The sequence below is a fragment of the Heptranchias perlo genome, chromosome 37 (genome assembly GCF_035084215.1).
Source record: "Heptranchias perlo isolate sHepPer1 chromosome 37, sHepPer1.hap1, whole genome shotgun sequence".
In the NCBI taxonomy this organism is placed as follows: Eukaryota; Metazoa; Chordata; class Chondrichthyes; order Hexanchiformes; family Hexanchidae; genus Heptranchias; species Heptranchias perlo.
This window is the reverse complement of record NC_090361.1, coordinates 16816402-16843660: the sequence shown is the minus strand read 5'-3', so window position 1 is coordinate 16843660 and position 27259 is coordinate 16816402. Positions and strand designations below refer to the sequence as shown.

Below are 27259 nucleotides of genomic sequence, written 5' to 3'. Positions count from 1 at the left end.
CTGAGACTGTGACCCCTCGTTCTGGACCCCCCAGCCAGGGGAAACATCCTCCCTGCATCCAGTCTGTCGAGCCCTGTCAGAATTTTATATGTTTCAATGAGATCTCCTCTCATTCTTCTAAACTCGAGTAAATACAGGCCGAGTCGACCCAATCTCTCCTCATACGACAGTCTTGCCATCCCAGGAATCAGTCTGGTGAACCTTCGCTGCACTCCCCCTATGGCAAGTATATCCTTTCTTAGATAAGGAGACCAAAACTGCACACAATACTCCAGATGTAGCCTCACCAAGGCCCTATATAACTGCAGTAAGACATCTTTGCTCCTGTACTCAAATCCTCTTGCAATGAAGGCCAACATACCATTTGCCTTCCTAACTGCTTGCTGCACCTGAATGCTCGCTTTCAGTGACTGGTGTATAAGGACACCCAGGTCCCTCAACATTTCCCAATCTATCACTATTTAAATAATACTCTGCCTTTCATATAAATGCAAGTTGTAGTTGTAGTTAATGATTGATATCTGGCATTGTCTTGCCAGTTGTTTTCTCTTTGAAAGGTTTGGGGAAACATAGACGAGAACACGTATGTAAGATACACTGTCCAGTTCGTATGTGAATGGAGACATATTAGGGTAGATCTTGACTTTGTACGATAGTGAGAAATGGAAATAAAAATGGGGAGAGATGTAAAACAGGCTGCCAATTTGCTATCACCCGTTTTACACTATTGCCCAAAGTTATCCCCAGGTTATGCTATCATTTAAGTCGATATTGGATCATGTGAGTCAACTCCAGCACGTAAGGGGTGTGGGAACCTTTTATGGGAGAGTGAGTTACACCACTGACTCCAAGGAGGTATCTACAGCAGAGTCAAATTTGTAGCACCCTATCTCTGACTTGTGCTCCCACCTTGCAAGGTCCCACATTAGTAGAGTAGGATGATTGAATTTACCCTATTCTGTGAGTGTGGAACTCGACAGGGTTCACACACTCTAAGAAGCAGGAAACTGCATTTGCATCTTCTGAGATTCAAACCTAGTGAACAATGTTAGGTAAGATGTAACCAATCGTGGACATTAGACAAGCACCTTGCTCCTCTGATTACAGAAAACACGAGCTATTTACGTCAATGCAGCCATTGGCAATTTAAATCAGTGAACCAAACTGGTCCAGGTTCAAAGGATGCTGTTTTCTTCTTTGACTGAAAGTGACTCAAAGGTCCAGGTGTACAACAGTCTGTCACACGCCCAAATCTACTTCTTACCCTGCTGATTATTATTTGGCTAGATTTAACGGACATATTTTGTTCACTATTGATTGATATTTATCTATTAATTTGATAGGTTTGAGCTATTGAATGTGCTAGGCAACATGAAAACAGAAGAGACTCCCACGTGTTTGAAACAAACTGCTTCAACTCTCGCACCCGGTGAGTATCTGTTCGCTGTCCTGAGAATCCTTTGTTCTTTACAAGTCTGTTTTTTTTTGATAAATGGCCTTCCATCATCCACTTTCATGCCTAGTGGTAGTAGCGTCAACACATCAGGCATGGACCATTGGGTATAGGTGATGGGAAATCAGGTGTAGGGAATGGGGCATTGGGGCATTGGGTATAGGACATGTGAGATCAGGTGTAGGGAATGGGGCATTGGGGCATTGGGTATAGGTGATGGGAAATCAGGTATAGGGAATGAGGCATTGGGAATAGGACATGGGAGATCAGGTGTCGGGAATGGGGCATTGGGGCATTGGGTATAGGACATGGGAGATCAGGTGTAGGGAATGGGGCATTGGGTATAGGACATGGGAGATCAGGTGTAGGGAATGAGGCATTGGGTATAGGACATGGGAGATCAGGTGTAGGGAATGGGGCATTGGGTATAGGACATGGGAGATCAGGTGTAGGGAATGGGGCATTGGGGCATTGGGTATAGGACATGGGAGATCAGGTGTAGGGAATGGGGCATTGGGTATCGGACATGAGAGATCAGGTGTAGGGAATGGGGCATTGGGGCATTGGGTATAGGTGATGGGAAATCAGGTATAGGGAATGAGGCATTGGGAATAGGACATGGGAGATCAGGTGTAGGGAATGGGGCATTGGGGCATTGGGTATAGGACATGGGAGATCAGGTGTAGGGAATGGGGCATTGGGTATAGGACATGGGAGATCAGGTGTAGGGAATGAGGCATTGGGTATAGGACATGGGAGATCAGGTGTAGGGAATGGGGCATTGGGTATAGGACATGGGAGATCAGGTGTAGGGAATGGGGCATTGGGTATCGGACATGGGAGATCAGGTGTAGGGAATGGGGCATTGGGTATAGGACATGGGAGATCAGGTGTAGGGAATGGGGCATTGGGTGTAGGACATGGGAGATCAGGTGTAGGGAATGGGGCATTAGGGCATTGGGTATAGGACATGGGAGATCAGGTGTAGTGAATGAGGCATTGGGGCATTGGGTATAGGTGATGGGAAATCAGGTATAGGGAATGAGGCATTGGGAATAGGACATGGGAGATCAGGTGTAGGGAATGGGGCATTGGGTATAGGTGATGGGAAATCAGGTATAGGGAATGAGGCATTGGGAATAGGACATGGGAGATCAGGTGTAGGGAATGGGGCATTGGGGCATTGGGTATAGGACATGGGAGATCAGGTGTAGGGAATGGGGCATTGGGTATCGGACATGAGAGATCAGGTGTAGGGAATGGGGCATTGGGGCATTGGGTATAGGACATGGGAGATCAGGTGTAGGGAATGGGGCATTGGGTATCGGACATGGGAGATCAGGTGTAGGGAATGGGGCATTGGGTATAGGACATGGGAGATCAGGTGTAGGGAATGGGACATTGGGTATAGGACATGGGAGATCAGGTGTAGGGAATGGGGCATTGGGTATAGGACATGGGAGATCAGGTGTAGGGAATGAGGCATTGGGTATAGGACATGGGAGATCAAGTGTAGGGAATGGGGCATTGGGTATAGGACATGGGAGATCAGGTGTAGGGAATGGGGCATTGGGTATAGGACATGGGAGATCAGGTGTAGGGAATGGGGCATTAGGGCATTGGGTATAGGACATGGGAGATCAGGTGTAGGGAATGGGGCATTGGGTGTAGGACATGGGAGATCAGGTGTAGGGAATGGGGCATTAGGGCATTGGGTATAGGACATGGGAGATCAGGTGTAGGGAATGGGACATTGGGTATAGGACATGGGAGATCAGGTGTAGGGAATGGGACATTGGGTATAGGACATGGGAGATCAGGTGTATGGAATGGGGCATTGGGTATAGGACATGGGAGATCAGGTGTAGGGAATGGGGCATTGGGTATAGGACATGGGAGATCAGGTGTAGGGAATGGGACATTGGGTATAGGACATGGGAGATCAGGTGTAGGGAATGGGGCATTGGGTATAGGACATGGGAGATCAGGTGTAGGGAATGGGGCATTGTGTATAGGACATGGGAGATCAGGTATAGGGAGAGGGGCATTGGGTATAGGACACAGATAGACACGTGGCAGTACGATATCTTAGCTATTACAGAAACATGGCTTAAAGAGGGACAGGAATGGCAGCTCAACATTCCTGGTTACAGGATTTTCAGATGAGATAGAAGGAGGGGGATAGCAATTTTGGTTAAAGAGACAATTACAACTGTGAGGAGGGATGATATGTTAGAAGGATCATCAAATGAGACCATTTGGGTTGAGCTAAGGAACAAAAAAAGGGGCAGTCACACTACAGGGAGTGTATTATAGACCCCCAAACAGTCAGAGGGAGATAGAAGAGCAAATATGTAGGCAAATTTCTGAGAAGTGCAAAAATACTAGGGCAGTAATAGTAGGGGATTTCAACTACCCGAATATTAACTGGGACACAATCAGTGTGAAGGGTATAGAGGGCGCAAAATTCTTAAATTGCATTCAGGAGAACTTTTTTAGCCAGTACGTAGCAAGCCCAACAAGAGAGGGGACAGTTCTGGATTTAGTTTTAGGGAATGAAGCTGGGCAGGTGGAAGGAGTATCAGTGGGAGAGCATTTTGGTGGTAGTGACCATAATTTAATTAGTTTTCGCACAGTTATGGAAAAGGACAAAGATAGAGCAGGAGTTAAAGTTCTCAATTGGGGAAAAGGCCAATTTTACGAAGCTAAGAAGTCATCTAGCAAAAGTGGACTGGAATCAGCTACTTGAAGGTAAATCAGTGTCAGAGCAGTGGGAGACATTCAAAGGGGTGATTCAAGGGGTTCAGAGTAAACATGTTCCCACAAAGAAAAAGGGAGGAGCTGCCAAATCTAGAGCCCCCTGGATGTCAAGGAGCATACAGGGTAAGATAAGGCAGCAAAGGAAAGCTTATGTCAGACACCGAGAACTAAATACTACGGAAAGCTTGGAGGAGTATAAAAAGTGCAGGGGTGAAATTAAAAAGGAAATTAGGAAAGCAAAGAGAGGGCATGAAAAAATATTGGCAAGTAAAATCAAGGAAAACACAAAGATGTTTTATAAATTCATTAGGAGCAAGAGGATAACTAAGGAAAGAGTAGGGCCTATTAGAGACCAAAAAGGTAACCTGTGTGTGGAGGCGGAAGATGTTGATCTGGTTCTTAATGTCTACTTTGTGTCTGTCTTCGCAAAAGAGATGGACGATGCAGACATTGTAGTTAAGGAGGAGTATGAAATATTGGATGGGACAAACTTAGTGAGAAAGGACATATTAAGGGGATTAGCATCTTTGAAAGTAGATAAATCACCAGGGCCGGATGAAATGTATTCCAGGCTGTTGAAAGAAGCAAGGGAGGAAATAGCGGAGGCTCTGACCATCATTTTCCAATCCTCACTGGATACAGACATGGTGCCGGAGGATTGGAGGACTGCTAACGTTGTACCATTGTTTAAAAAGGGAGCGAGGGATAGACCGAGTAATTATAGGCCAGTCAGTCTAACCTTGGTGGTGGGCAAATTATTGGAATCAATTCTGAGGGACAAGATAAACCGTCATTTAGAAAGGCACAGAGTAATCAAGGACAATCAGCTTGATTTGTTAAGAAAAGGTCGTGCCTGACTAATTGATTGCATTTTTTGAGCAGGTAACAAGGAGGGTCGATGAGGGTAGTGTATTTGATGTTGTCTACATGGATTTTAGCAAGGCTTTTGACAAGGTCGCACATGGCAGAATGGTCAAAAAAGTACAAGCCCAAGGGAGAGTGGCAAGTTGGATCCAAAATTGGCTCAGTGGCAGGAAGCAAAGGGTAATGGTCAACGGGTGTTTTTGTGACTAGAAGGCTGTTTCCAGTGGGGTTCTGCAGGGCTCAGTACTAGGTCCCTTGCTTTTTGTGGTATATATCAATGATTTGGACTTAAATGTAAGGGGCATGATCAAGAAGTTTGCAGATGATACAAAAATTGTCCGTGTGGTTGATAGTGAGGAGGAAAGCTGTAGACTGCAGGAAGATATCAATGGACTGGTCAGGTGGGCAGAAAAGTGGCAAATGGAATTCAATCCAGAGAAGTGTGAGGTAATGCATTTAAGGAGGTCAAACAAGGCAAGGGAGTACACAATAAATGGGAGGATATTGAAAGGTGTAGAGGAAGTGAGGGACCTTGGAGTGCATGTCCACAGATCCCTGAAGGTAGCAGGACAGGTAGATAAGGTGATTAAGAAGGTTTACGGGATACTTTCCTTTATTAGCTGAGGCATAGAATATAAGAGCAGGGAGGTTATGCTGGAACTGTATGGAACACTGGTTAGGCCACAGCTTGAGTACTGTGTACAGTTCTGGTCATCACATTACAGGAAGGATGTAATTGCACTAGAGAGGGTACAGAGGAAATTTACGAAGATGTTGCCAGGACTGGAGAATTTTAGCTATGAGGAAAGATCGGATAGGCTGGAACAGAGGTGGCTGAGGAGTGATTTAATTGAGGTGTACAAAATTGAGAGGCCTAGATAGAGTGGATAGGAAGGACCTATTTCCCTTAGTAGAGAGTAAAATAACCAGGGGGCATAGATTTAAAGTGATTGGTCGAAGGATTAGAGGGGAGCTGAGGAAATTTTCTTTTTACCCAGAGGGCGGTGGGGGTCTGGAACTCACTGCCTGAGAGGGTGGTAGAGGCAGAAGCCCCCAACTCATTTAAAAAGTACCTGGATGTGCACCTGAAATGCTGTGACCTGCAGGGCTATGGACCAAGTGCTGGAAAGTGGGATTAGACTGGGCTGCTCATTTTCGGCCAGCGCGGACACGAATGGCCTCCTTCTGTGCTGTAAATTTTCTATGATTCTATGATTCTATTACAGGGGAGATTGGGTGTAGGGAGTGGGGCATTGGGTATAGGGTATGGGAGATCTGGTATAGGGAATGAGGCATGGGGTATAGGACATGGGAGATCAAGTATAGGTAATAGGGCATTGGGTATAGGACATGGGCGATCTGGTATAGGGAGTGGGGCATTGCGTATAGGACATGGGATGTCAGCCAAAGGGTATGGGGCGTGGGGTGTGGTGTTGATTTTACCCATGCACCAGCTGCCCTTGTCCTTCCAGGTGGTGGAGGTCACAGGTTTGGGAGGTGCTGTCGAAGAAGCCTTGGCAAGTTGCTGTGGTGCATCCTGTAGATAAGAACATAAGAACATAAGAAATAGGAGCAGGAGTAGGCCAATCGGCCCTTCGAGCCTGCTCCGCCATTCAATAAGATCATGGCTGATCTGATCCTAACCTCAAATCTAAATTCATGTCCAATTTCCTGCCCCGCTCCCCGTAACCCCTAATTCCCTTTACTTCTGGGAAACTGTCTATTTCTGTTTTAAATTTATTCAATGATGTAGCTTCCACAGCTTCCTGGGGCAGCAAATTCCACAGACCTACCACCCTCTGAGTGAAGAAGTTTCTCCTCATCTCAGTTTTGAAAGAGCAGCCCCTTATTCTAAGATTATGCCCCCTAGTTCTAGTTTCACCCATCCTTGGGAACATCCTTACCACATCCACCCGATCAAGCCCCTTCACAATCTTATATGTTTCAATAAGATCGCCTCTCATTCTTCTGAACTCCAATGAGTAGAGTCCCAATCCACTCAACCTCTCCTCATATGTCCACCTCCTCATCCCCGGGATTAACCGAGTGAACCTTCTTTGTACTGCCTCGAGAGCAAGTATGTCTTTTCTTAAGTATGGAGACCAAAACTGTACGCAGTATTCCAGGTGCGGTCTCACCAATACCTTATATAACTGCAGCAATACCTCCCTGTTTTTATATTCTATCCCCCTAGCAATAAACGCCAATATTCCGTTGGCCTTCTTGATCACCTGCTGCACCTGCATACTAACTTTTTGATTTTCTTGCACTAGGACCCCCAGATCCCTTTGTACTGCAGTACTTTCCAGTTTCTCGCCATTAAGATAATAACTTGCTCTCTGATTTTTCCTGCCAAAGTGCATAACCTCACATTTTCCAATATTGTATTGCATCTGCCAAATCTCCGCCCACTCACCCAGCCTATCTATATCCCCTTGTAGGTTTTTTATGTCCTCCTCACTCTCTACTTTCCCTCCCATCTTTGTATCATCTGCAAACTTTGATATGTTACACTCGGTCCCCTCCTCCAAATCGTTAATATAGATTGTAAAGAGTTGGGGACCCAGCACCGACCCCTGCAGAACACCACTGGCTACTGGTTGCCAGTCCGAGAATGAACCATTTATCCCAACTCTCTGCTTCCTGTTAGATAACCAATCCTCCACCCATGCCAGAATATTACCCCCAATCCCGTGATTCTTTATCTTGAGCAATAATCTTTTATGTGGCACCTTGTCGAATGCTTTCTGGAAATCTAAATACACTATGTCCACTGGTTCCCCTTTATCCACCCTGCACGTTATGTCCTCAAAGAACTCAAGCAAATTTGTCAGACATGACTTCCCCTTCGTAAAGCCATGCTGACTTTGTCCTATTAAATTATGTTTATCCAAATGTTCTGCTACTGTCTCCTTAATAATAGACTCCAAAATTTTACCCACCACAGATGTTAGGCTAACTGGTCTATAATTTCCAGCCTTCTGCCTACTACCCTTTTTAAATAAGGGTGTTACATTAGCAGTTTTCCAATCTGCCGGGACCTTTGCCGAGTCCAGAGAATTTTGGAAAATTATTACCAAAGCATCCACAATCCCTACTGCCACTTCCCTCAAGACCCTAGGATGGAAGCCATCAGGTCCAGGGGATTTATCCGCCTTGAGTCCCATTAATTTACTGAGTACCAATTCCTTAGTGATTTTAATCGTATTTAGCTCCTCCCCCCCTAGAGCCCCCTGTTTGTCCAGTGTTGGGATATTCTTAGTGTCCTTTACCGTAAAGACTGAAACAAAATATTTGTTCAGCATTTTTGCCATCTCCATGTTTCCCACCATTAATTTCCCGGTCTCATCCTCTAAGGGACCTATGTTTGCCTTAGCCACCCTTTTTCTTTTTATATAACTATAGAATCTCTTGCTATCTGTTTTTATATTTTTTGCTAGTACACACTGCAGCCACAGTGCGCCGGTATGGATGTCTAAGCTGGTGGATGGGGTGGGTTGTGGAGGGTGAAAAAGGAAATTATTTCATAACCTCATTTCAGAATGTTGTTGTCCAGGCTCAGAGCAGAAACCAGGGCAGATGTGTGCTGGCTGCAACATGACCATCGCTGACCGCTATCTCCTGCTGGTCAATGATCGATCCTGGCATGAAGGGTGCTTGAAATGCACAGCATGTCTGCAGCCACTCTCTGGTACCTGCTACTGCCGGGACAGGCAGCTGTACTGCAAGCACGACTACGAAAAGTAAGGCCCCTGGTTTATTCAATCGCTTTTCAAGTGTGAAAGAGTTTGTTGTGAAATGCAGTGATTCTGATCAGAATGATTGCAAGAGTCTGAACATTGGTTGGAGATTGTGGCGATTCGACTATTGTGCGGTGCTCATGGTATTTGTCCAGGCATTTTGTTGATTTACACACTATTCCTTGGATTGTAATAATTTGTTGATTATTCTGGGATTCTGATGATTTGTTAATGATTCTGAAATTGTGATGATTTATTGATGATTCTGGAATTGTGATGATTTGTTGATTATTCTGGGATTGTGATGATTTGTTGATTATTCTGGGATTCTGATGATTTGTTGATTATTCTGGGATTCTGATGATTTGTTGATGATTCTGGGATTCTGATGATTTTCACATTATTGTGGCATTGTGATGTTTTGTACATTATTGTGGGATTGTGATGATTTCCGCATTACCCTGCGATTTTGATGATTTGTGCATTATTCTGGAAATGTGATGATTTGTTGATTATTCTGGGATTCTGATGATTTGTGCATTTTTCTGGGATTCTGCTAATTTGTTGATTATTCTAGGATTGTGATAATTTGTGCATTATTCTGGGATTGTGATCATTGTGCATTATTCCTGGATTTTATTGATTTGTTGATTATTCTGGCATTGTGATGATATGCCCATTATTCTGGGTATTTGATGACTTGTGCATTGTGTGGGGATTATGATGATATGCACATTATTCTAGAATTGTGAGGAGTTGTACATTATTCAGCCATTTTGATGATCTGTATGTTAATCTGAGATGTGATGATCTGTACATTAGTCTGGGAATGTGATGAATTGTACGTTATTCTCAGATTGTGATAGTTTGTTCATTATTCTAGGATTGTGATGATTTGTACATTAGTTTAGGATTGTGATGGTGTGTACATTATTTTGGGATTAACATGATGTGAACACTGTTCCTGGAATTGGGATGGTTTATTCATTATTCCAGGATTGCCATGACTTGTACATTATTCTAGGTGTGTCATGATTTGTACATTATTCTGAGATTGTGATGATTTGTACACTATTCTGGGATTGTGATGATTTGTACACTATTCTGGGATTGTGATGATTTTTACATTATTCGGGGATTGTGATGATTTGTACATTATTTTGGGATTGTGATGACTTGTACATTATTCAGGGACTTGTACATTATTCTAGGATTGTCATGAATTATATATTATTCTGGGATTGTGATTATTTGTAATTAATTCTGGGATTGTCATGATTTGCACAGTGTTCCTGCGATAGTGATGGTTTATTCATTACTCTAGGATTGTAATGTTTTGAATATTATTCTAGGATTATCTTGATTTGTAAATTATTTTAGAATTATGATGATTTGTACATTATTCTATGATGGTGATGGTTTATACATTATTCGGAGATTGTGATGATTTGAACAATATTCTGGGATTGTGATGATTTGTAAATTATTCTAGGACTGTGATGATTTGTAAATTATTCTAGGACTGTGATGATTTGTAAATTATTCTAGGACTGTGATGATTTGTAAATTATTCTAGGATTGTGACGATTTATATATTATTTTAGGATTGTGAGGAATTGTTCAATATTCTGCCATTGTGATGATCTGTACATTAATCTGGGATGTGATGATTTTTACATTATTCTGGGATTGTGATGGTCTGTACATTATTCTAGGATTCAGATGGTTTGTGCAATATTCTGGGATTGTGATGGTTTACCCATTACTCTAGGATTGTAATGTTTTGAATATTATTCTTGGATTATCATGATTTGTAAATTATTTTAGAATTGTGATGATTTGTACAATATTCTGAGATTGAGGTAGTTTGTACATTATCCTGGGATTATGATGATTTGTACAATATCCTGGGACTGTAATAACTTGTACATTAATCTGGGCTTGTGATGATTTTTACATTATTCTAGGATTGTCATGATTTGTACATAATTATGGGATTGTCATGATTTGTACATTATTCCGTGCTTGTGATGATTTGAACATTATTCTGAGATTGTGTTCATTTGTACATAACTCTAGGATTATGATTACATTATTCCAGGATTGTGCTGGTTTGTACATTATTCTATCATTGCGATGATCTGTACATTAATCTGGGATGTGATGCTTTGTACACTATTCTGGGATTGTGATGATTTGTACGTTCTAGGATTGTGATGATGTGTGCGCTATTCTGTGATTGTGATGATTTATACATTATTCTGCGTTTGTGATGATTTGTACAATATCCTTGGACTGTAATGACTTGTACATTAATCTGAGGTTGTGATGATTTGTACATTACTCTGGGATTGTGATGATTTTAACATTATTCTAGGATTGTCATGATTTATGCATTATTCTAGGATTGTCATGATTTGTACTTAATTTTGGGATTGTGATGAATTTTACATTATCCTGCTCTTGTGATGATTTGAACATTATTCTAGGATTGTTGTGATTCCCGCACTGTTCCTGGAATTGTGAAGGTTTGTAAATTATGCCTCGATTGTAATGGTTTGTAAAATATTCTAGGATTATTATGATCTGTACATTATTTTACAATTGTGTTGATTTGTACATTATTCTATGATGGTGATGGTTTGTACATGCTTCAAGGATTGTGATCATTTGTATATTATTTTGGGATTGGGATGGTTTATTTGCTAATCTCGGATTGTGAGATTTGTATATTATTTTAGGACTGTGATGATTTGTACATTATTCTGGGATGTGATGGTTTGTACAGTTTGCTGTGATTATGATGATTTGTACAATATTCTGGGATTGTGAAGCTTTGTACATTGTTCAAGGATTGTAATGATCTGTACATTAATCTAGGATTGTGCATTATTCCTGGAAAGTACTGATTTGCACTTTAATCTAGCATTGTAATGATTTGTACATTAATCTGGGATTGTGATGATTTGTACACTATTCTGGGATTGGGTTGATTTGGGGTTGTGATGAATTTTGCATTATTCAGTGATTGTGATGATTTCTACATTATTCTATGATTGTGATTTCTTTGCATGATTCTGCGATAGTGATGATTTGAACATTACTCTGAGATTGTGATGTTTTGTGCGTTATTCCTGAATTCTAATGATTTGTTGATTATTCTGAGATAGTGATGATTTGTCGATTGTTCTGGAATTATGATGGTTTGTTGATTATTCTGTGATTGTGATGTTTTGTACATTATTCTAGGGTTGTGATGATTTGTGCATTATTACTGAATTATAATGATTCATTGATTATTCTGAGATAGTGATGATTTGTTGATTGTTCTGGAATTGTGATGGTTTTTACATTATGCTAGGATTGTGATGATTTGTGCATTATTCCTGGATTCTAATGATTTATTGGTTATTCTGGGATTGTGATGACTTGTACATTATCCTAGGATTGTGATGATTTGTGCATTATTCCTGGATTCTAATGATTTATTGATTATTCTAGGATTGTCATGATTTGTACATTATTCTGGGATTGTCTGATTTGTGCATTATTCTGGGATTCTGATCATTTGTTGATTGTTCTGGGATTTGATGACATTGATTATTCTAGGATTGTCAAGATTTGTACACTATTCCTGGGATTGGGATCATTTGTACATTATTCCAAGATTGTAATGATTTATACATTATTCTGTAGGGGTTTGATGGCTGATTCATTATTCTAGGATTGTCATGAATTACACATTTTTCTGCAATTGTGATGATTTGTACAATATTTTGGGATTGCAATGAATTGTATATTATTATGTGCTTATGATTATTTGTACATTATTCTGTGATTATGATGATTTGTACAATATTCTGGGATTGTGATGATTTGTTGATTTTTCTGGGATTATGATGATTTCTTGATTATTATGGTATTGGGATAATTTGTGCATTATTCTGGGATTGTGATAGTTTGCATATTATCCTGGGATTGGGGTAGTTTATTCATTATCCTAAGATTGTCATGATTTGTCCATTATTCTAGGTTTGTCAAGATTTGTGCATTATTATGGGATTCTGATGATTTGTTGATTTTTTTTTATTCGTTCATGGCATGTGGGCGTCGCTGGCGAGGCCGGCATTTATTGCCCATCCCTAATTGCCCTTGAGAAGGTGGTGGTGAGCCGCCTTCTTGAACCGCTGCAGTCCGTGTGGTGACGGTTCTCCCACAGTGCTGTTAGGAAGGGAGTTCCAGGATTTTGACCCAGCGATGATGAAGGAACGGCGATATATTTCCAAGTCAGGATGGTGTGTGTCTTGGAGGGGAACGTGCAGGTGGTGTTGTTCCCATGTGCCTGCTGCTCTTGTCCTTCTAGGTGGTAGAGGTCGCGGGTTTGGGAGGTGCTGTCGAAGAAGCCTTGGCGAGTTGCTGCAGTGCATCCTGTGGATGGTACACACTGCAGCCACAGTTCGCTGGTGGTGAAGGGAGTGAATGTTTAGGGTGGTGGATGGGGTGCCAATCAAGCGGGCTGCTTTATCTTGGATGGTATCGAACTTTTTGAGTGTTGTTGGAGCTGCACTCATCCAGGCAAGTGGAGAGTATTCCATCACACTCCTGACTTGTGCCTTGTAGATGGTGGAAAGGCTTTGGGGAGTCAGGAGGTAAGTCACTCGCCGCAGAATACCCAGCCTCTGACCTGCTCTCATAGCCACAGTATTTATATGGTTTGTCCAGTTAAGTTTCTGGTCAATGGTGACCCCCAGGATGTTGGTGGTGGGGGATTCGGTGATGGTAATGCCGTTGAATGTCAAGGGGAGTTGGTTAACCTCTCTCTTGTTGGAGATGGTCATTGCCTGGCACTTATCTGGCGCGAATGTTACTTGCCACTTATGAGCCCAAGCCTGGATGTTGTCCAGGTCTTGCTGCATGCGGGCTCGGACTGCTTCATTATTTGAGGGGTTGCGAATGGAACTGAACACTATGCAATCATCAGCGGACATCCCCATTTCTGACCTCATGATGGAGGGAAGGTCATTGATGAAGCAGCTGAAGATGGTTGGGCCTAGGACACTGCCTTGAGGAACTCCTGCAGCAATGTCCTGGGGCTGAGATGATTGGCCTCCAGCAACCACTACCATCTTCCTTTGCGCTAGGTATGACTCCAGCCACTGGAGAGTTTTCCCCCTGATTCCCATTGACTTCAATTTTACGAGGGCTCCTTGGTGCCACACTCGGTCAAATGCTGCCTTGATGTCAAGGGCAGTCACTCTCACCTCACCTCTGGAATTCAGCTCTTTTGTCCATGTTTGGACCAAGGCTGTAATGAGGTCTGGAGCCGAGTGGTCCTGGCGGAACCCAAACTGAGCATCGGTGAGCAGGTTATTGGTGAGTAAGTGCCGCTTGATAGCACTGTCGACGACACCTTCCATCACTTTGCTGATGATTGAGAGTAGACCGATGGGGCGGTAACTGGCCGGATTGGATTTGTCCTGCTTTTTGTGGATTGTTCTGGGATTGGATGAATTGTGCAATATTCTGGGATTCTAATGATTTGTTGATTACTCTGGGATTGTACTGATTTGTATATTATTCTGGAATTGTGATAATTTATACATTAACGTGGGATTGTGATGATTTGTCCGTTATTCTAGGATTGTGATGGTTCGTAAGTGATTCTGGGATTGTGATGATTTGTACATTATTCTATGATGGTGATGGTTTGTACATGATTTTAGGATTATATGGTTTGTACATTATTCTGGGATTGTGATGATTTGTACATTAATCTGCGATTGTGATTTGTACAATATTCTGGGATACGATGATTTGTACAATATCCCGGGATTGTGATGAATTGTACATTAATCTGGGATTGTGATGATTTGTTGATTTTCCTGGGATTATGATGATTTGTTTATTATCACAGGATTCTGATGATTTGTGCATTATTCAGGGATTGAATTGTATGTGTATTATTCTGGGATTTTGATGATTTATGCACTATTCTGGGATTGTGAAGCTTTGTATATTATTTAAGGATTTTGTTGATTTACACATTAGTCTAAGATTGTGATGATTTATGCATTATTCTAGGATTATAATGAATTTTGTACATTATTCTGCAGTTGTGTTGAATTGTACATTATTCTGGGATTGTGATGAATTATGTATTATTCCTGGATTGTTATGGTTTGTACATTATTCTAGGATTGTGATTATTTCTACACTGTTTGAGGAATTGTGATGGTTTGTAAATTATTGTACAATTGTGATTTGTACAATATTCTATGATGGTGATGGTTGTACATGATTCTAGGATTGTGATTATTTGTACATTATTCTGGGATTGGGATGGTTAGTCATTAATTTTGAATTGTAGATTATTTTAGGATTGAGATGGTTTGTACATGATTCCAGGATTGTGATGGTTTGTATGTTATTCAGAGATTGCGATGATTTGTGTATTATTCTGGGATTGGGTTGATTTGGACATTATTCTAGGATTGTGAGGTCTTTATGTTATTCAAGGATTGTGATGATATGCACATTATTTGGGGATTTTGATGATTTGTACATTATTGTAGGGTTCAGATGGTTTGTGCAATATTCCAGGTTTGTGATGATTTGTATATTAATCTAGCATTGTCACGATTTGTAATTGGTTCTAGGGTTGTGATGGTTTATATATTATTCTAAGATTGTGATGATTTTTCCATTATCCTGGGATTGTGATTGTTTGTACATTATTCTGGGATTGGGTTGATTTGGACATTATTCTGGGATTGTAAAGCTTTGTACATTATTCAAAGATTATGATGATTTTTAAGTTATTGTAGGATTGTGACGCTTTCTACATTATTCTAGGATTGTAATGGTGTGTACATGATTCCTGGATTGTGATCAAAAGCCAAATACTGCGGATGCTGGAATTCTGAAATAAAAACAGAAAATGCTGGAGAAGCTCAGCAAATCAGGCAGCATCTGTGGAGAAAGAAACAGAGTTAACATTTCAGGTCTTTTTCAACCTGAAACACTAACTCTGTTGCTTTCTCCACCAATGCTGCCTGACTTGCTGAGCTTCTCCAGCATTTTCTGTTTTTATTCCTGAGTTGTGATGATTTGTACATTATCCTGAGATTGTGATGATTTTTACCTTTGACTGAGATTTGATCATTGATACATTATTCTTGGATTTTGATGGTTTGTAAGTTTTTCTAGGAAAGTGATGATTCATCTGAGATTGTGATGATTTGTAAATTATTCTGAAATTGTCATTATTTGTATATTATTCTGAGATTGTGATAATTTGTGTATTATTCTGGGATTGGATTGATTTGGACATTATTCTGGGATTGTGAAGCTTTGTACATTATTCAAGGCTTTTGACGATTTTTAAATTATTCTAGGATTGTGGTGATTTCTACATTATTCTAGGATTGTCATGATTTGTACTTATTCTAGGAAAGTGATGATTTGTATATTTATCTAGGATTGTGATGATTTGTACATGATTCCTGGATTGTGATGATTTGTACATTATTCTGCGAGTGTGATGGTTCGTATGTTATTCTAGGAAAGTGATGATTTGTACATTTTCGTGGATTATGGTGATTTGTACATTATTCTGGGATTGCGGTGATTTTACATTATTCTGGGATTGTCAAGATTTGTACATTATTCCAGGATGTTTAAGATTTGTACATTATTCTCATAATTTGATGATTTGTATATTAATCTAGAATTGTGAGCATTTGTACATTATTCTGGGATTGTGAAGGTTTGTACGTTATTCTAGGAAAGTGATGATTTGTGTATTCATCTAGGATTGTGATGATTTTTAAATTAAACTCGGATTGTGATGATTCGTACCTCATTCTAGCAAAGTGATGATTTGTGCATTATTCTAGAATTGTGATGTTTTGTACATTATTCTGAGATTGTGATGATTTGTACATTATTCTTGGATTGTGACAATTTTTAAATTATTCTACGATTGTGATGAATTCTACATTATTCTTGAATTGAGCTGATTTCTACATTATTCTAGGATTATCATTATTTGTACTTTATTCTAGGAAAGTGATGATTTTTACATTAACCTAGGATTGTCATGGTTTGTATATGATTCCTGGATTGTGATGATTTGTGCATTATTCTGAGATTGTGGTGATTTGTACCTTAGACTGCGATTTTGATCATTTGCACATTATTCTGGGATTGTGATAATTTGTACATTATTCCAGGCTTTTGGTGATTTGTATATTATTCTGGGATTATAATGATTTGTACTTTATTCTAGGATTGTCAAGATTTGTACGTTATTCTAGTAATGTGATGATTCGTACATTAATCTAGAATTGTGATGATTTGGACATTATTTGGGATTGTGAGGTTTTATGTATTATTCAAGGATTGTGATTATGTGCATATTATTCGGCGATTGTGATGATTTGTACCTTATTCGAGGATTGAGATGATTTGCCAATTATTCAGGGATTGTGATGATTTCCACACGACTCCAGGATTGACATGAATTGCACATTTTTCCAGGACTGTCATGATTTGTACATTTTTCTAGGATTGTGATGGTTTGTACATTACTGTTTGTTTGTGATGATTGATACATGATTCCAGGATTGTGATGGTTTGTATGTTATTCAGGGACTGCGATGATTTGTGTTTTATTCTGGGACTTGTCCTCCAGAACTAGCTGCGCCTCTAGCCAATCTGTTCCAGTACAGCTACAACACTGACATCTACCCGACAATGTGGAAAATTGCCCAGCTATGTTCTGTCCACAAAAAGCAGGACAAATCCAATCCGGCCAATTACCGCCCCATCAGTCTACTCTCAATCATCAGCAAAGTGATGGAAGGTGTCGTCGACAGTGCTATAAAGTGGCACTTTTCTTTTATTCGTTCATGGGATGTGGGTGTCGCTGGCGAGGCCAGCATTTGGTGCCCATCCCTAATTGCCCTTGAGAAGGTGGTGGTGAGCCGCCTTCTTGAACCGCTGCAGTCTGTGTGGTGAAGGTTCTCCCACAGTGCTGTTAGGAAAGGAGTTCCAGGATTTTGACCCAGCGACGATGAAGGAATGGCGATATATTTCCAAGTCGGGATGATGTGTGACTTGGATGGGAAGGTGCAGGTGGTGGTGTTCCCATGTGCCTGCTGCCCTTGTCGTTCTAGGTGATAGAGGTTGCGGGTTTGGGAGGTGCTGTTCAAGAAGCCTTGGCAAGTTGCTGCAGTGCATCCTGTGGATGGTACACACTGCAGCCACAGTGCGCCGATGGTGGAGGGAGTGAATGTTTAGGGTGGTGGATGGGGTGCCAATCAAGCGGGCTGCTTTGTCTTCGATGGTGTCGAGCTTCTTGAGTGTTATTGGAGCTGCACTCATCCAGGCAAGTGGAGAGTATTCCATCACACTCCTGACTTGTGCCTTGTAGATGGTGGAAAGGCTTTGGGGAGTCAGGAGGTGAGTCACTCGCCGCAGAATATCCAGCCTCTGACCTGCTCTTGTAGCCACAGTATCTATATGGCTGGTCCAGTTGAGTTTCTGGTCAATGGTGACCCCCAGGATGTTGCTGGTGGGGGATTTGGCGATGGTAATGCCATTGAATGTCAAGGGGAGGTGGTTCGACTCTCTCTTGTTGGAGATGGTCATTGCCTGGCACTTGTCTGGTGCGAATGTTACTTGCCACTTATCAGCCCAAGCCTGGATGTTGTCCAGGTCTTGCTGCATGCGGGCTCGGACTGCTTCATTATCTGAGGGGTTGCGAATGGAACTGAACACTGTGCAATCATCAGCGAACACCCCCATTTCTGACCTCATGATGGAGGGAGGGTCATTCAAGGCAGCATTGAAGAAGCAGCTGAAGATGGTTGGGCCTAGGTTACTGCCCTGAGGAACTCCTGCAGCAATCTCCTGGGGCTGAGATGATTGGCTTCCAACAACCACTACCATCTTCCTTTGTGCCAGGTATGACTCCAGCCACTGGAGAGTTTTCCCCCCGATTCCCATTGACTTCAATTTTACTGGGGCTTCTTGGTGCCACACTTGGTCAAATGCTGCCTTGATGTCAAGGGCAGTCACTCCCACCTCACCTCTGGAATTCAGCTCTTGTCCATGTTTGGAACAAGGCTGTAATGAGGTCTGGAGCCGAGTGGTCCTGGTGGAACCCAAACTGAGCATCGGTGAGCAGGTTATTGGTGAGTAAGTGCCGCTTGATAGCACTGTCGATGACACCTTCCATCACTTTGATGATGATTGAGTGTAGACTGATGGGGTGGTAATTGGCCGGATTGGATTTGTTCTGCTTTTTGTGGACAGGTAATACCTGGGCAATTTTCCACCTTGTCGGTTAGATGCCAGTGTTGTAGCTGTACTGGAACAGCTTGGCTAGAGGCGCAGCTAATTCTGGAGCAGAAGTCTTCAGCACTAAAGCACTACAGGATGTTGTCGGGGCCCATAGCCTTTGCTGTATCCAGTGCACAGCCATTTCTTGACATCATGTGGAGTGAATCGAATTGGCTGAAGACTGGCTTCTGCAATGGTGGGGATATTGGGAGGAGGCCGAGATGGATCATCCACTCGGCACTTCTGGCTGAAGATGGTTGCAAACGCTTCAACCTTGTCTTTTGCACTCTCGTGCTGGACTCTGCCATCATTGAGGATGTGGATGTTTACAGAGCCTCCTCCTCCCGTTAGTTGTTTAATTGTCCACCACCATTCATGACTGGATGTGGCAGGACTGCAGAGCTTTGATCTGATCCGTTGGTTGTGGAATTGCTTAGCTCGGTCTATAGCATGTTCCTTCCGCTGTTTAGCATGCATGTAGTCCTGAGTTGTAGCTTCACCAGGTTGGCACCTCATTTTTAGGTACGCCTGGTGCTGCTCCTGGCATGCTCTTCTACACTCCTCATTGAACCAGGGTTGATCCCCTGGCTTGTTGGTAATGATAGAGTGAGGAATATGCTGGGCCATGAGGTTACAGATTGTGCTGGAATACAATTCTGCTGCTGCTGATGGCCCGCAGCGCCTCATGGATGCCCAGTTTTGAGCTGCTAGATCTGTTCTGAATCTATCCCATTTAGCACGGTGGTAGTGCCACACAACACGTTGGATGGTGTCCTCAGTGCGAAGACGGCACTTCGTCTCCACGAGGACTGTGCGGTGGTCACTCCTACCAATACTGTCACGGACAGATGCATCTGCGACAGGTAGATTAGTGAGGACGAGGTCAAGTAGGTTTTTCCCATCGTTCGCTCACCACCTGCCGTAGGCCCAGTCTCGCAGCTATGTCCTTCAGGACTCGGCCAGCTCGGTCAGTAGTGGTGCTACCGAGCCACTCTTGGTGATGGACATTGAAGTCCCCCACCCAGAGTACATTTTGTGCCCTTGCTACCCTCAGTGCTTCCTCCAAGTGGTGCTCAACATGGAGGAGGACTGATTCATCAGCTGAGGGAGGACGGTCAGTGGTAATTTGCAGGAGGTTTCCTTGCCCATGTTTGACCTGATGCCATGAGATTTCATGGGGTCCAGAGTCAATGTTGAGGACTCCCAGGGCCACTCCCTCCTGACAGTATATCACTGTACCGCCACCTCTGGTCGGTCTGTCCTGCTGGTGGGAAAGGACATACCCAGGGATGGTGATGGAAGAGTCTGGGACGTTGGCTGAAAGGTATGATTCTGTGAGTATGGCTATGTCAGGCTGTTGCTTGTCTAGTCTGTGGGACAGCTCTCCCAATTTTGGCACAAGTCCCCAGATGTTTGTGAGGAGGACTTTGCAGGGTCGACTGGGCTTGGTTTGCCTTTGTCGTGTCCGGTGCCTAGTGGTCCGTCCAGTTTTATTGTTATTGTGACTTTTTGTAGCGAGATTGTATAACTGAGAGGCTTGCTAGGCCATTTCAGAGGGTGATTAAGAATCGACCACATTGCTGTGTGTCTGGAGTCACATTTTAGCCAGACCGGGTAAGGACGGCAGGTTTCCTTCCCCATAAGGCCATTAGTGAACCAGATGGGTTTTTTTTACCATCTGGTAGTTCTTTGGCCACTTTTGCTGATACTAGTTTTTTTAATTCCAGATTTTATTTTAAATTAATTGAATATAAATTCCTCAGCTGCCGTGGTGGGATTTGAATTCATAACCCTGGATTTTAGTCCAGGCCTCTGAATTACAAGTCTAGTAACGTAACCACTACGCTACCGTACCCTCACCAATAACCTGCTCACCGATGTTCAATTTGGGTTTCGCCAGGACCACCCGGCTCCAGACCTCATTACAGCCTTGGTCCAAACATGGACAAAAGAGCTGAATTCCAGAGGTGAGGTGAGAGTGACTGCCCTTGACATCATGGCAGCATTTGACCGAGTGTGGCACCAAGGAGCCCTAGTAAAATTGAAGTCAATGGGAATCAGGGGGAAAACTCTCCAGTGGCTGGAGTCATACCTGGCACAAAGAAAGATGGTAGTGGTTGTTGGAGACCAATCATCTCAGCCCCATGACATTGCTGCAGGAGTTCCTCAGGGCAGTGTCCCAGGCCCAACCATCTTCAGCTGCTTCATCAATGACCTTCCCTCCATCATAAGGTCAGAAATGGGGATGTTCGCTGATGATTGCACAGTGTTCAGTTCCATTCGCAACCCCTCAAATAATGAAGCAGTCCAAGCCCGCATGCAGCAAGACCTGGACAACATCCAGGCTTGGGCTGATAAGTGGCAAGTAACATTCACGCAGACAAGTGCCAGGCAAGGACCATCTCCAACGAGAGAGAGTCTAACCACCTCCCCTTGACATTCAACGACATTACCATCGCCGAATCCCCACCATCAACATCCTGGGGGTCACCATTGACCAGAAACTTAACTGGACCAGCCATATAAATACAGTGGTTATAAGAGCAGGTCAGATGCTGTGTATTCTGAGGCGAGTGACTCATCTCCTGACTCCCCAAAGCCTTTCCACCATCTACAAGACACAAGTCAGAAGTGTGATGGAATATTCTCCACTTGCTTGGATGAGTGCAGCTCCAACAACACTCAAGAAGCTCGACGCCATCCAAGACAAAGCAGCTCGCTTGATTGGCACCCCATCCACCACCCTAAACATTGACTCCCTTCACCACCGGCGCACCGTGGCTGCAGTGTGTACCATGCACAGGATGCAGTGCAGCAACTTGCCAAGGGCTCTTCGACAGCACCTCCCAAACCCGCGACCTCTACCACCTAGAAATACAAGGGCAGCAGGCACATGGGAACAACACCACCTGCACGTTCCCCTCCCGACTTGGAAATATATCGCCGTTCCTTCATCGTCGCTGGGTCAAAATCCTGGAACTCCCTTCCTAACAGCACTGTGGGAGAACCTTCACCACACGGACTGCAGCGGTTCAAGAAGGCGGCTCACCACCACCTTCTCAAGGGCAATCAGGGATGGGCAATAAATGCCGGCCTTGCCAGCGACGCCCACATCGCATGAACGAATAAAATAATAGCATACGGGATCCTGTACCCCTTTTAGAATTGTGCCCTCTAGTTTATATTGCCTCTCGTCCTCAAGAACATAAGAACATAAGAAATAGGAGCAGGAGTAGGCCAATTGGCCCCTCAAGCCTGCTCCGCCATTCAATAAGATCATGGCTGATCTGATCCTAACCTCAAATCTAAATTCATGTACAAATCATCATAAAGATTATGATGATTTGTACATAATGGTAGGATTCAGATGGTTAGTGCAATATTCCAGGATTGTGATGGGTTGTATGTCAAGCTCGGAATGTCATGATTTATACACACAAATCATAGAAATCATACAAAGTTTACAGCATGGAAGGAGGCCATTCGGCCCATCGAATCCATGCTGGTTCTATGCAAGAGCGATTCAGCTAGTCCCACTCCCCCGCCCTATCCCCGTAGCCCTGCAAATGTTTTCCTTTCAAGTACTTATCCAGTTCCCTTTTGAAAGCCATGATTGAATCTGCCTCCACCACCCCCTCGGGCAGAGCATTCCAGATCATAACCACTCGCTGTGTAAAAAAGTTTTTCCTCATGTCACCTTTATTTCTTTTGCCTTAAATCTATGTCCTTAGGTTCTTGACCCTTCCACCAATGGGAACAGTTTCTCTCTATCTACTCTGTCTCGACCCTTCATGATTTTGAATACCTCGATCAAATCTCCTCGCAACCTTCTCTGTTCCAAGGAGAACAACCCCAGCTTCTCCAGTCTATCCACATAACTAAAGTCCCTCATCCCTGGAATCATTCTCGTATATCTCTTCTGCACCCTTTCTAAGGCCTTCACATCCTTCCTAAAGTGCAATGCCCAGAACTGGACACAATTCTCCAGTTGTGGCTGAACCAGTGTTTTATAAAGGTTTATCATGACTTCCTTGCTTTTGTACTCTATGCCTCTATTTATAAAGCCCAGGATCCCGTATGCTTTTTTAACCACTTTCTCAACCTGTCCTGCCACCTTCAATGATTTGCGCACATATACCCCCAGATCTCTCTGTTCCTGTACCCCTTTTAGAGTTGTGCTGTCTAGTTTATATTGCCTCTGCTCCTCCTTCCTACCGAAATGTATCATCTTGCATTTTTTTGCATTAAATTTCATCTGCCACGTGCCCGCTCATGCCACCAGCCTGTCTATATCTTCTTGAAGTCTATCACTATACTTCTCACTGTTCACTACACTTCCAACTTTTGTGTCATCGGCAAATGTGGAAATTGTGCTCTGTGCACCCAAGTCCAAGTCATTAATATATATCAAGAAAAGCAGTGGTCCTAGTACCGACCCCTGGGGAACACCACTGTACACCTCCCTCCAGTCCGAAAATCAACTGTTCACCACTACTCTCTGTTTCCTGTTACTTAGCCAGTTTTGTATCCATGTTGCTACTGCCTCTTTTATTCCATGGGCTTCAATCTTGATGACAAGCCTATTATGCGGCACTTTATCAAACGTCTTTTGAAAATCCATATACACCACATCAGCTGCATTACCCTCATCTACCCTCTCGGTTACCTCATCAAAAAACTCTATCAAGTTGGTTAAACAGGATTTGCCTTTAACAAATCCATGCTGGCTTTCCCTAATCAACCTACATTTGTCCACGTGACAGCTAATTCTGTCCCGGATTATCATTTCTGAACGTTTCCCCACCACTGAGGTTAAACTGACTGGCCTGTAGTTGCTGGGTTTATCCTTACACCCTTTTTTGAACAGGGGTGTAACATTTGCAAATCTCCAGTCCTCTGGCACCATCTTCGTATCTAAGGATGTTTGGAAGATTATGGCCAGTACCTCCGCAATTTCCACCCTTACTTCCCTCAGCAACCTTGGATGCATCCCATCTGGACCAGGTGACTTATCTTTAAGTGCAGCTAACCTTTCTAGTACCTTCTCTTTATCAATTACTTCTTCCTTTACTGAGACTCTGGCAGCATCTTCTTCCTTGGTAAAAACAGATGCAAAGTACTCATTTAGTACCTCGGCCATGCCTTCTGCCTCCATGAGTAGATCTCCATTTTGGTCCCTAATCGGCCCCACCCCTTCCCTTACTACCCGTTTACTGTTTACATGCCTGTAGAAGACTTTTTGATTCTCTTTTCTGTTGGGCACCAGTCTATTCTCATAATCTCTTTGCCCCTCTTATTTTCTTTTTCACTTCCCTCTGAACTTTCTATATTCGGCCTGGTTCTCACTTGTGTTATCAACCTGACATCTGTCATACGACCCTTTTTTCCGTTTCATCTTACTCTCTATGCCTTTTGTCATCCAGGGAGCTCTGGCTTTAGTTGCCCTACCTTTCCCCCTCTTGGGAATGTACCTAGACTATACCCGAACCATCTCCTCTTTAAAGTCCGCCTATTGTTCAATTACAATTTTGCGTGCCAATCTTTGATTCCAATTTACCAGATCTGTTCTCATCCTACTGAAATTGGCCCTCCTCTAATTGAGTGTTTTTACTTTAGAATGGCCCATGTCCTTTTCCATAGTTATTCCAAACCTACATAACTTTAGGATTGTCATGATTTGTACATTATTCTAGGATTATGATAATTTGTACATTAATCCAGGATTGTGATGATTTGTACATTATTCTGGGATTGAGATGATTTGTACATTCTTCCAGGATTGTTTATAATTGCACATTATTCTAAAGCTGGCATGATTTGTACATTATTCAGGGATTGTGATGATTTGTACATTATTCAGGGATTGTGATGGTTTGTACATTATTTGGGGATTGAGATGATTTGTACATTATTTGGGGATTGTGATGATTTGTACATTATTCAGGGATTGTGATGGTTTGTACATTATTTGGGGATTGAGATGATTTGTACATTATTTGGGGATTGTGATGATTTGTACATTATTTGGGGATTGTGATGATTTGTACATTATTTGGGGATTGTGATGGTTTGTACATTATTTGGGGATTGAGATGATTTGTACATTATTTGGGGATTGTGATGGTTTATACATTATTTGGGGATTGTGATGGTTTGTACATTATTTGGGGATTGTGATGGTTTGTACATGATTCCTGGATTGTGATGGTTTGTACATTATTTGGGGATTGAGATGATTTGTACATTATTTGGGGATTGTGATGGTTTGTACATTATTTGGGGATTGTGATGATTTGTACATTATTTGGGGATTGTGATGGTTTGTACATGATTCCTGGATTGTGATGGTTTGTACATTATTTGGGGATTGAGATGATTTGTACATTATTTGGGGATTGTGATGGTTTGTACATTATTTGGGGATTGTGATGGTTTGTACATGATTCCTGGATTGTGATGATTTGTACATTATTTGGGGATTGTGATGATTTGTACATTATTCTGTGATTGTGCATGTTTGTTCATTATTCCAGAATTGACATGACTTGCACATTGCTCTAGGACTGTCATGATTTGTACGTTATTCTAGGATTGAACATTACTCTGAGATTGTGATGATTTGTACATGATTCAAGGATTGTGATGATTTGTGTATTAATCTAGAAGTGTGACGATTGGGAAATTATTTTTGAATTGTGAAGATTTGCATATTATTCATGGGTTGTGATGATTTGTACATTATTCTACCATTGTGATGGATTGTACATTATTCCGGGATTGTGGTGAGTTGTATTTTATTTGGGGATTGTGATGATTTGCACATTATTGTAAGATTATTTTGACTTGTGCATTATTCCAGTAATGTGATAACTTGCCCATTAATCAGAGCATTGTGATGAATTGGACATTATTCTGGGATTGTGAAGGTTTGAACATTATTCAAAGATTGACCTGATTTGCATATTATTATTCTGAGATTGTGATGATTTGTACATTAATCTAGTAGTGTGATGGTTTGTGCGTTATTTCTGGAAAGTGATGATTTGTATATTATTCTGGGGTTGAGGTGATTTGTACATTGTTCTAGGAATGTGATGGTTTGTGCATTATTTTGAGGTTGTGATGATCTGTACATTATTCCGGGATTGTGATGATTAGTACATTGTTCCAGGATTGTCGATAACTGCATGTCATTTTAGGACTGGCAAGATTGGTTCATTATTCTAGTATTGAGATAGTTTGTACATGATTCGGGGATTTCATGATTGGACATTATTTGGGGATTTGATGATTTGTACACTATTCTAGGAATGTCAAGATTTGTACATTATTCTAGGGTTGTGATGATTTGTACAATAATCTAGGGTTGTGATGATTTGTACATTATTCTAGTAATGTGATGATTTATGCATTAATCTAGAATTGTGACGATTGGTACATTATTCTGGTATTGTGAAGTTTTGTATATTATTCAAGGATTGTGATAATTTGCATATTATTCGGGGATTGTGATGATTTTTACATTATTCCAGGATTGTGATGATTTGTACATTATTCTGGGATTGTGGTGATCTGCATATTATTCTAGGGTTGTGATGATTCATACATTATTTTAGGAGTGTTATGATTTGTACATTAATCTAATAGTCTGATGATGTCTACATTTATCTAGGATTGTGATGATTTGCACATTGTAATGATTTGTGCACTATTCCAGAAATGTGATGATTTGTACATTTATTTAGAATTGTGATTATTGGGACATTATTCTGGGATTGTACGTTATTCAAAGATTGTGATGATTTGTATATTATTCGGGGATTGTGATGGTTTGTACATTATTCTAGGACTATCATGATTTGTACATTATTCTAGGATTGTGATGGTTTGTACATTATTCTAGGATTGTGATGGTTTGTATGTGATTCCTGGATTGTGATGATTTGTACATTATTCTGTGATTGTGATGATTTATACATTATCCTAACATAGTCATGGTTTGTGCTTTATTCCAGGATTGACAAGACTTGCACATTACTTTAGAACTGTCATGATTTATACATTATTCTAGGATTGTGATGATTTGTACATTATTCCA

General features: G+C 41.9%; 1 protein-coding gene across 1 annotated transcript in view; it reads left to right on the top strand.

Annotated features, from left to right (window-relative positions):
* The first annotated feature begins 1371 nt into the window (after positions 1 to 1371).
* The window catches only part of lmx1al (LIM homeobox transcription factor 1, alpha-like), a 447206-nt gene continuing 421318 nt past the window's right edge, over positions 1372 to 27259 (top strand). Inside the window, exons 1-2 of the mRNA XM_067973193.1 lie at positions 1372 to 1429; positions 8634 to 8820. Coding sequence (XP_067829294.1) covers positions 1372 to 1429; positions 8634 to 8820 — 245 coding nt within the window. The remainder of the gene's footprint in view (positions 1430 to 8633; positions 8821 to 27259) is intronic.